The sequence below is a fragment of the Frankliniella occidentalis genome, unplaced genomic scaffold, assembly GCF_000697945.3.
Source record: "Frankliniella occidentalis isolate FOCC.00 unplaced genomic scaffold, Focc_3.1 Scaffold313, whole genome shotgun sequence".
Lineage (NCBI taxonomy): Eukaryota > Metazoa > Arthropoda > Insecta > Thysanoptera > Thripidae > Frankliniella > Frankliniella occidentalis.
The window spans coordinates 269,905-278,917 of NW_026267438.1; the positions used below are offsets into that span (position 1 = coordinate 269,905).

General features: G+C 48.4%; 2 protein-coding genes across 2 annotated transcripts; one reads left to right on the forward strand and one right to left on the reverse strand.

Moving 5' to 3' along the window:
* Positions 1-642: 642 nt before the first annotated feature.
* LOC113210875 (uncharacterized) lies at positions 643-4,014 on the forward strand. The gene is made up of 3 exons (XM_026429045.2): positions 643-886; positions 993-1,156; positions 1,246-4,014. The coding sequence occupies exons 2-3, from the start codon at positions 1,004-1,006 to the stop codon at positions 3,715-3,717; spliced, it is 2,625 nt and encodes an 874-aa protein (XP_026284830.1). The 5' UTR covers positions 643-886; positions 993-1,003; the 3' UTR covers positions 3,718-4,014.
* Positions 4,015-4,018: 4 nt separating this feature from the next.
* LOC113210877 (uncharacterized) lies at positions 4,019-5,809 on the reverse strand. Its single transcript, XM_026429047.2, has 3 exons — positions 5,666-5,809; positions 5,395-5,570; positions 4,019-5,293 (listed from the first exon to the last, which is right to left on the reverse strand). Exons 2-3 carry the CDS (start codon positions 5,545-5,547, stop codon positions 4,946-4,948), a joined length of 501 nt encoding a protein of 166 aa, XP_026284832.1. The 5' UTR covers positions 5,548-5,570; positions 5,666-5,809; the 3' UTR covers positions 4,019-4,945.
* Positions 5,810-9,013: the final 3,204 nt, after the last annotated feature.

The following is a 9,013-nucleotide window of genomic DNA, read 5'->3' on the forward strand; positions in this document are numbered from 1 at the left end:
GGGGAGGGTGGCGGGGAGGGTGGCGGCCGCCGGTCCATCCAACGCCGCCCAGTGCGCCGTGAGGAGAGTGGCAGTGGCAGTGCTGAGCCTCACGTCTCAGATTTATACCCACACTTCACATGACATTTTTACTCCAAAAAGTTGTTATTGATGGCCGGGAGCTTCATCCCTCTTCATCGTGCGGCGCCTCTCTCTTGCCCTGCTCCTCTCCCCCTCTCTCACTCTCCACGCGGCTCTCCCTCTCTCTCGCTCCCACTCCTTTGCTCCCGGGCTGGCGAAAGTGTGCGCGTCCATCAACCCACTGGACGGGACGCGGTCCGGCAGTCCGGCGCGGTGCGGCGCAGCAGGAGGGAAGGGAAAATGAAATCGCCAAACATTCAACTTGCTTCGATCTTGTTCTCCCTCGTCGCTGCCACCGAAGATTTCGCACATGCATGCCCCTTTTTATTGTTCACAAGTAACCACTTATTCACATTTTGTAACCATCGCGCTCGCAACGCGCCTGGTGAAGAGTGGAGGGCTGCAGTAACGTCCGGAACGGAGAGGGGACCATGAACAGGACCAGGACTGCGCCAGTCCGCTCCGCCCCGTCAGGGCGGCAGTAGAGAGACTCATAGGGAGAGAGCCGTCAACTCGGGGCCCGGAATGCTGCGCGCTGATTGGGTCGGCGCTGGGCGCCTCGGAGGTGGACGCTGATTGGTCGGAGAAGTGGCTTCGGCCGGAGGGGAGGGGGTAGACGATTCGGTGCCTTCTCTTACTAGCATCTTGATCCCTGCGAGTGCGAGCGTCGTCTGTAGCCTGGTCGCTGTCTTCAACGTGCTTACAAACCCGGCGTCTGTTTATTGTTTTTGATTGTGTAAATTTTACATGCTTCATTTAAGTTTAGGTAAGGAACGAAATGCTTATTTCGGATAATGGACCGGTTGTTACAAGATTTTATTTCTCTGTGCTCATTATCTGCTAGTGATAAAATCACATGTTTCATTTTGCAGGTTAAGTTGCCATGGCTCGAGGGTGTTGCATGCCTGGTTGTTCCAACAATAACTCTAAGGGTTTTTCACTTTTTGGATTTCCGAGCTGCCCGGAAAAAAGAGCAGAGTGGACCGCATTTGTTGGGCTACCGAATTGGACACCAAAAAATGAGAGAATATGTGAGGTAAGTGCTTGTTGTGGTGAACCCTACTGAAGTTCATAGTTGTTTGCTGTTTTTAATATGTTATTTTTAATACTATTCTTTATTTTCAGGCGCACTTCTTGTGCACTGATTTTGTGGATATGGACAAGAAAAAGCTACTGAAGAAAGAAGCTGTCCCTAGTGTCCGGTGCAACAACCAGGAATGCCTCAGTGACATTGCAGTGGACCGTCCAGCTCAGGGTGTTGTTGTGGTGACTCCGTCACCATCAGCTGTGCACCATGCAGCCTCTTGCTGCATCTCGGTAACTGAAAGCCTTCGACATGCCACTCCAGTAAGCAGGTCTGGGCCAAAGATTGAGAAGAGATGCATGCAACTCAGAAAGGAAAATATTCAGCTGCACACTAGCGTGATTAATCTCAAGAACCAAATTAATTCTGCATCACAGATGGTAGTGAAAAATCAGCGCCGTGTTTTAAGTCTCAACCAGAGCCTTAATAAACAGCAAGATTTGTTAAACAAGCATTTCGGACAAGACCAGATGAAAGCAGCAGAGACTGGTAATAGCAGGGGGAGAGAGTGGACTTTACCAAGTATACAGAAAGCATTAGATGTAAGGTTGGCTGGTGGGCCTAGTGGATTGCAGGCAGCAAATGATTCCGTATTTCCTCTGCCTACCAACCGAACACTCCAGAGAAGGCTGCAGCCTATTAAGTTCCAACCTGGGCTACTCTATGAGTTCCTCAATCCCTTTGCTGAGAAAGTAGCATCCTCATTTACTTCGGCACAGAAGGACTGTGCTCTGCACTTTGATGAGATGGCTACAAAATCTCAATTATGTTTCGATTTAGGCACTGGCAGATACTTTGGCAATACTACTTTACCGGGGGTAAAAGGGCTCGCAACAAAACTGGAGGTGTGGACGTTTGGTGGCATTCAAACCAAATGGAAATTGAATGCAGCGTACCACTTGACACCCAGCCGTGCATGTAGTGATGTTAGAGCTAATGTTGTGCTGGAACTTCTTGATTACGCTGAGAATGCAGGTTTAAACTGTTTAGCCCTGGTTTGTGACATGGGTAATAGAGGGCTCCTTGCTGAATTAGGATTTGATACTACTAAAGATGGGCAGAAATATGTTATCCCCCACCCTTTTAATGGCAACAAAAATTTATATCTAGTGCCAGATGTGGTTCATATTTTTAAGTCGTTAAAGGAGATGCTTCAAAATAATGAGGTGGCTATGCTCTCTGAAGTAATTTATAAGAAATATTCCCTCCCTTCTGGAGCAGTGAGATTCCAGCATATAGAGTGGCTTATTCACTTCCAGGAGGACATGGGTGTGAAGTTTGCTCCCCGGCTTTCAAAAAAGGATATAAAACAAAATTTTTTCAGTAAAATGAACACTTCTGCAGCTTGCCATATATTTGACCATAAAACAGGTAAAGCAATTGAATTTCTAGCAGAAGAGGGTGTGTTTGAGGAGGACTCAAAAACAACTGCGTGGTTTATTGAACTAATGAACAAATGGTTCACCATTCTCACATCAAGGACTCCCTTACATGCTCTCAGCTTTAAAAATATGGACAAGTACAATGAGGCTATCTCTATGTTGGGTCAAGTTGTAGAAGTTTTCACACACTTATCTGTTGGTGATGCATGGAAACCGTGCCAGACTCACGTAATTATGGCAACTGAGGCGCTCCTGTCCATACAAGACTATTTGTTACAAGAACAGGGGTATGATTTTGTGTTTATGGGTCGTTTCACTAATGATATATCTGAGAACATTTTCTCAGATGTCAGGAAGACTCGACCCACACCCACTTCTCTCCAAGCTAAATATCAGCTTAGACTGAACACGTTAAGTCAGTGTTCCAGGAAGGTCCTCGGGAGCCAATATGGTGATGATGACAGACAGAACCTTCTTACAATAGATGACATTTTAGAGTATTTAAAAAGAAATGGGCCGCAAACTCCAAAAGAATCACACCCATGTCCGGAAAACGATGAAGTTGTATTGCCATGGGACTCTGAAATTGATCCTAAAATTGCAGAGTACAAATTCCAACACCTTATTGTATATAGAATGAGTGGGTATCTGCTCTTTAATATGAGAAAACTTAACCAGTTAAAGTGTGATAAATGCTATGAAGAACTTCAAAAAATAGATAAGGAAAACAATGTGAGAAAGTGGACTGAAAAAACAAATTATGTAGAAGATGCTCAAGTTGAAGTGTGTCCTGCTTTATTTAAGTTGCTTCAAGCAATAGATTATAACATTAATCAGTGGAAGGATTTTTTAACAGCAGCAGAAGATGCACTAGTTCTTGTAAACAGATCAATTAGAGAGGCAGTAATAGCTCATGACATTCCCACATGTGAAGAATGTCCAAATTTAAAGGAGGCTATTGTCAGTAGGTTTGTAAGACTGTGCTTAAAAGTGTTAGAAAAAAAAATGATGCAGACAGAACCCCAAGATGCTGGTTACCAGCTGTCAAGCAAAAGTATGGGATATCGTTATTGGGCTGAGCGCTACATGAATGGCCCGAGGAAGACTGGTAATGCAGGTGCCAAAAAATAGTAGCTGTGATATTTTTATTGCCACCCCAATCATGTTTTTTGTTAATATATTTTAAATATTTAATGTAGAGGGTATGTTGTAGTAGGCTACTTTGTTATAAGCTATGATAGATTGAAAAGACTGCAAACATTTAATAGTAACCTGTGATATTTTTATAACTTGACTGATTTGTTACCAAACTATTTTTTTAATTTTAAGTTTCAAAGCTTTCACCCAATTTCTGCCTAAAATATTTTGTAATAAGCCTCCAAACTAATTTTGTTATGTCACGTTTGTTGTGATTAAAAATTAAAACATGAAGTTTATCAAGAGATATTTCCTTTATTGATCCATGGGGACAGCATAAACAAAGTGCAAAATCAGTTGTACAGTAATCTTGAAGAAACAATCTAGTACATCATCGTATTCTGTCATCAGAACAATTTTAAATAATGAATACATATAAAGTATGAACCACACTCCACATTCCATGTTTCATGAGGTCACAATAACAAACAGGAATAGCTCGCAACACACACACACTGCAGTGATAAAGTAATGGGCCAAATTAATTTTAAAGTTAAAAACCGCAATTCACATTACATGTATCATGAGGTCACAATAACAAACAGGAATAGCTCGCAACACACACAATAAAGTTATAGGCAAAATTTATTTTAAAGTTGACAACCGCAATTCACATTACATGTTTCATGAGGCCAAATATAAATAAAATAGCACAGAAGAACAGAAACCACTCACAAACACTCACTCATAGCACTTACTTGTATTCTTTTGTTTACCCAAACTATCACACAAATAAACCAAATTCCACTTTACAAGCTTCATATGGTGTTTAAAAAAACATAGCGGGCAAACACACACTCACTGCACACACAGCCACTCGAAGAAACACGAATACTCTCACTGAACATATTCAACATGCAAACCAAGTTTAACTTTAAAAGTTCCACAAAGCAATAAACAATTGAATAGACCACATACACACCAGATTCTTTACTTCTAATGTATTCACTATGTAAACAACGTTCCCTTCTACTAGCTTCACATGTATCCAGAAGAAAATTATAACTTCCCAACACTCCCAGCTGCACTTGAATCAGTTTCTTCACTCCAGTTGTATCCAAAACAGAAACTTTCATTCCACATTAAATGCTTCATGAAGTCAAACACATATTGAATAGCTCACAACCACATACACACTGAGCTTTATTATAACTGTTCACATCTAGAGATCTTCTTCAGCAACTGCACATTCGAGATCAAATATTTCTGATTCCTGCCAGTACAAAAACTGGTCAAGTGCTGTGAGCTCAGCCTCCAGAATTTCTTTTTGCATTTTTAACTCACTGTTTTCTTCCTGTGACTCTGTTTCCACTCTCTGCAGTATCTCCCCCCTCTTTTCAAGCACTGTTTTCTTATTAACCTTCCGAAGCTTTAAAGGTGGGGGAACGCTGATCTTGTTTAGGCCTCTACATGTGTTAATCACTCTGCGAGGAGATGGACTTGAGACAGCTGGCTTTAAAAGAGTTGGGTCACTCAAAACCAAGCCACTTTCCTTGTTGTGCTCCTGCTCCTAGAAAGGGAGAAAAATATGGTTAATCTATCTGTTATAGCCACAATAAACAAGCTATGCTCTAGGCTAGAGGTGAGGTTAAGTTAGGCTACTTGGATTACCTTGCATTTTGATTCGAGCAGCCTCGATAACCTTCCTTGGCCGTTGCCTGCAATGCGCTTCACAATCAAATTTCGATCCTTTCTAGACCGGGGCAAATAATTAACATTCTTGAAGGAATTTGAGCATTTTGACAGAGATCGTTTCTGAGGCATTTTGCTTGCCGGCCCAAAGGTACCTGTGAATTCGAACAATAGAGCATATTTGCATTCTAAAAACGACTAAGTAACAAACCAGGACGATAAAAATAATCTAGTTTAAGAGTACACTCACCTCAGCTTTTGCTTTTCCACAAAAATGAGTTTCTTACCGGTCGTCTCCACATTTACGCGACAACCTCAACCCAACTGACGCGCACCTCCTAGGCTTCTTCAACACAGAGACGCGACTCCCCCCTCCACCTCCCTTGAGGCGCACCGAACCGGCCAATCAGCGAGCCCAGCGCTTGCCAGCGCCGACCCAATCAGCGCGCAGCATTCCGGGCCCCGAGTTGACGGCTCTCTCCCTATGAGTCTCTCTAGGCGGCAGGTGAGGCTCGGGGGACCCGCCCGACGAAACGAGACGCTCACGCCAAACACAATCTGCAGCACCGCGTCGTGTGATAGCGCGACACTGAGTACCCCGCGACTGGTTGTGCGACGCAGGGCCTCAGACAATAAGTGGCACGACGTGTCACGCACAAACCTGCACACACACAAACACACACACACACACAGACACACACACACAGACACACACACACAGACACACACACACAGACACACACACACAGACACACACACAGACACACACACACAGTTAGGCCCTTGGTGTGCGCCGCGCCAGACCCGGGATCACACAGCGCCAGGGCCCCGCCAAGCAAGCCCTGCCAGGACCCGCCAGGATCAGCTAGGACCCGCCAGGCTCCAGCAGCAGCAGCGCGGCAGCAGCAAATGTCGGTGTCACTCCAGGCTGTCAGGACCGTCACGCCGGGTGACGAGTCTCGTCACACGAGTCGCTCCAGTCTTGGGGGGTAATTACCAAACTTTGTTGCCGTTTTCGTTGCGGGTCCCCCCGTCGCGCGGCCGCCGCCCGCCCCGCCCCACACCTCGCCTCCCCCTTCACGCTCGCCCACTCGCTCACAAAACTCTTCCTCGCCGCCGGTCCGTCCCGCAGTCCGCCGTCCGTCTGTCGCTCGGTCAGCCGTCGTGTCCAGAGAGAAGGGTCACAGTCGCGGTGGACGTGCCCCGTCCGGCCCCGGCCACCAGACTCCAAACGGCCACCACTGCGGTTCAAATATCCTTATTTCAGCTTGGGCCGCTGTTGCACCCGAGTAGTACGCACACTATCAGCGCGCCCCCGCGACCCCCCGCTACAGGCGCCAGGCGCCGGCCCCGCGGTGAGCAGGCGGTGACTCTCGGCAGACAGCCGGCTGTCACGTGCTTTCATCGCTCTCGTCGCGGCCAAACTTTGCAGCAGCACGTCACGGAGTGCCCTACCCTGTCGTCGTCTGCCCCTGCCAGGACCCCCCCCCCCCCCCAACTGCCACAACCCTATCCCCCCCGCCGCGACCTTAAAATCAGGAACCTGCGGAAACTGTTCGATTGACGTCGACAGGCCTGCTTCAGGATTGTGTCAACCTCAATCAGGCCGAGTGGACAGCCTCTCTCTCTCTCTCTCTCTCTCTCTCTCTCTCTCTCTCTCTCTCATCATCTAGTAACGTCAGGCGGCCGTCGCATTCGCCAGCCAGACCGGTGCAGAATTATTACACAGCGCGTCATTCCAAATGCATCCACTCCGAGCCGCGCCGCCGAGCAGCGGCAGCAGCAGAGCCTGCGCGCCATCATGGGAGAGCCTTTGCCAAGTCCGGCCGTGCAGTCCTCGCTTTGGAAACACACGCCGCTGTACGGCGGACGGACGGCGGCGTCAGCGATCATGAGTTATTACAGAGTAGTGTCATCGCCAGCGGGCCGGGCGCGCGGCCGTACATGACAGGGGAAGAAACTTCGTGACGCGGCGTCAGTGCGCCGTCATGTGTCCCGCTGCCCTGCAGGAGGGTCGTCTACGGCGGCGGGGTTTTCCTGTTGGGTCCTCCAGGGGTCCTGCAGAAGGGGTCGCGTATGGCTCGGCGGGTTCCTGACGGGTCGTCTACTCGGGGGTTCTCGGGTTCCCCTAAAAGTAAAGGTTTTCGTGGTCGTGTAGCGGCCTCCTTCCCAAAGGACGGTCGAGTACTCGAGCTGAAAGACTTTAGAGGGTAAGGTATAGGGAGAATTTGAATTATCAGGCTCGAGTTAAAACTTACTTTACGAAACCTCGTAGCAGGTTAAAAAGTAAAGGGGAAGCGAGGGGCGGGGCGAGCGGCACGTTTTTCTCCTTCGGGTAAGACAGTCTTGGGGACTGTCTAAAAATTGACGGGAAAAATTAACAAAGAGATACGCAGAAATATTTACTCAAAATAAAAATGTGCGAAGCGTACAACGCTCCCGCTCGCAAATTGTTTCAAAATTGTAAAAGCAGCCCACAAACGGTCGCCATCACCGCCAAGCTCAGACGCGGGCTCGGGGGTCACCCTTTGCATGTTAAGGAAACACAATCATGGCAACGACACAAAAATTAATTTCAAGCCCTGGCGGGTCCCTGGCGGGGTCGTGTGTGCGGCTGACAGTGGAGGGTGTGCGGCAGGACACGGGCCGCCACTCATCCCTCCGTCACAAGGCCATCGAAGCGCGAGCGAGCTGCACCGACCTCAGGGCTACCCCCGCGGCCATCCCTTAGACTCGACTCTCGGCCCCAAGCTGGGCCTCGTCGGGGTGAAAGGGGAAGAGCAAGCTCTTGAAAAGCGTTGTGTCGTAGGATTACATCTACATCGAGAGAAATCTGTTTGAGCCTCGTACAAAAAAACAACAAAAAAAACATATCGTATATCGTATATCGTCGTGCAACCGCGTAATAATTGGCGATGAAACATGCGACATCAACATCTTACATATTCGAAAATTATGCAAGTTTGTGTACAGAAGATTCACAAAAATTCATCACAGCATATTAAAGCTCAGACGATTTTTTTCCGCACAGCCAGCGACGTGGTTTCCAATGTGGCTCCAGTGTGACGACTCGGGCCGGAGAGTGACGCGTCCCTCGCGTCCTCCGTGGCGCCGCGCCGCTCCGCGCCGGGTACCAACAGATTGTGTTACAGGTAACGTAAACCACGCTCTGTCAGCCCGCAACACGACGCAAACAAGAAAGGCTGCAACGGTATGTCAGCCAAAGCCTCCCCTGCTCCCGCCCCCCTACCGAGAGAGTCTCTACGGCAGCATCGTCGTTTAAAAAAAAAGGCCGCGCGAAGGGACGCGAACGCGAATCCGCAAATGCCGCGTCTGATTCGTCGCTTTAGACTCGCGTTGGGCTCTGGCGGCGCGCGCTGGCGCCTCGGCTGTGCCCTGCCCCGCGCCATGTTCGCTGCGAACACCTTAGGGGCCTTTGTTGTGGGCTCATGAGAGTCGGAGCAGCATCGGCCGGGCGAGGGCCGGGGCTATGGCGTCGAACTGGCCAAGATATACGGCACCTCGGCGCAAATTGGAATCCTAAGGCCGTACGGAACGGTGTCGTTCCAACAATGCAACATGCGGGGGGTTGGGGGGG

Coding starts and splice junctions, on each gene's coding strand:
- LOC113210877 (XM_026429047.2), bottom strand. CDS start 5,547: ATGCCTCAGAAACGATCTCTGTCAAAATGCTCAAATTCCTTCAAGAAT. Junction 5,294..5,394: donor TGCTCGAATCAAAATGCAAG/GTAATCCAAGTA, acceptor CTCCCTTTCTAG/GAGCAGGAGCACAACAAGGA.
- LOC113210875 (XM_026429045.2), top strand. CDS start 1,004: ATGGCTCGAGGGTGTTGCATGCCTGGTTGTTCCAACAATAACTCTAAG. Junction 1,157..1,245: donor AAAATGAGAGAATATGTGAG/GTAAGTGCTTGT, acceptor CTTTATTTTCAG/GCGCACTTCTTGTGCACTGA.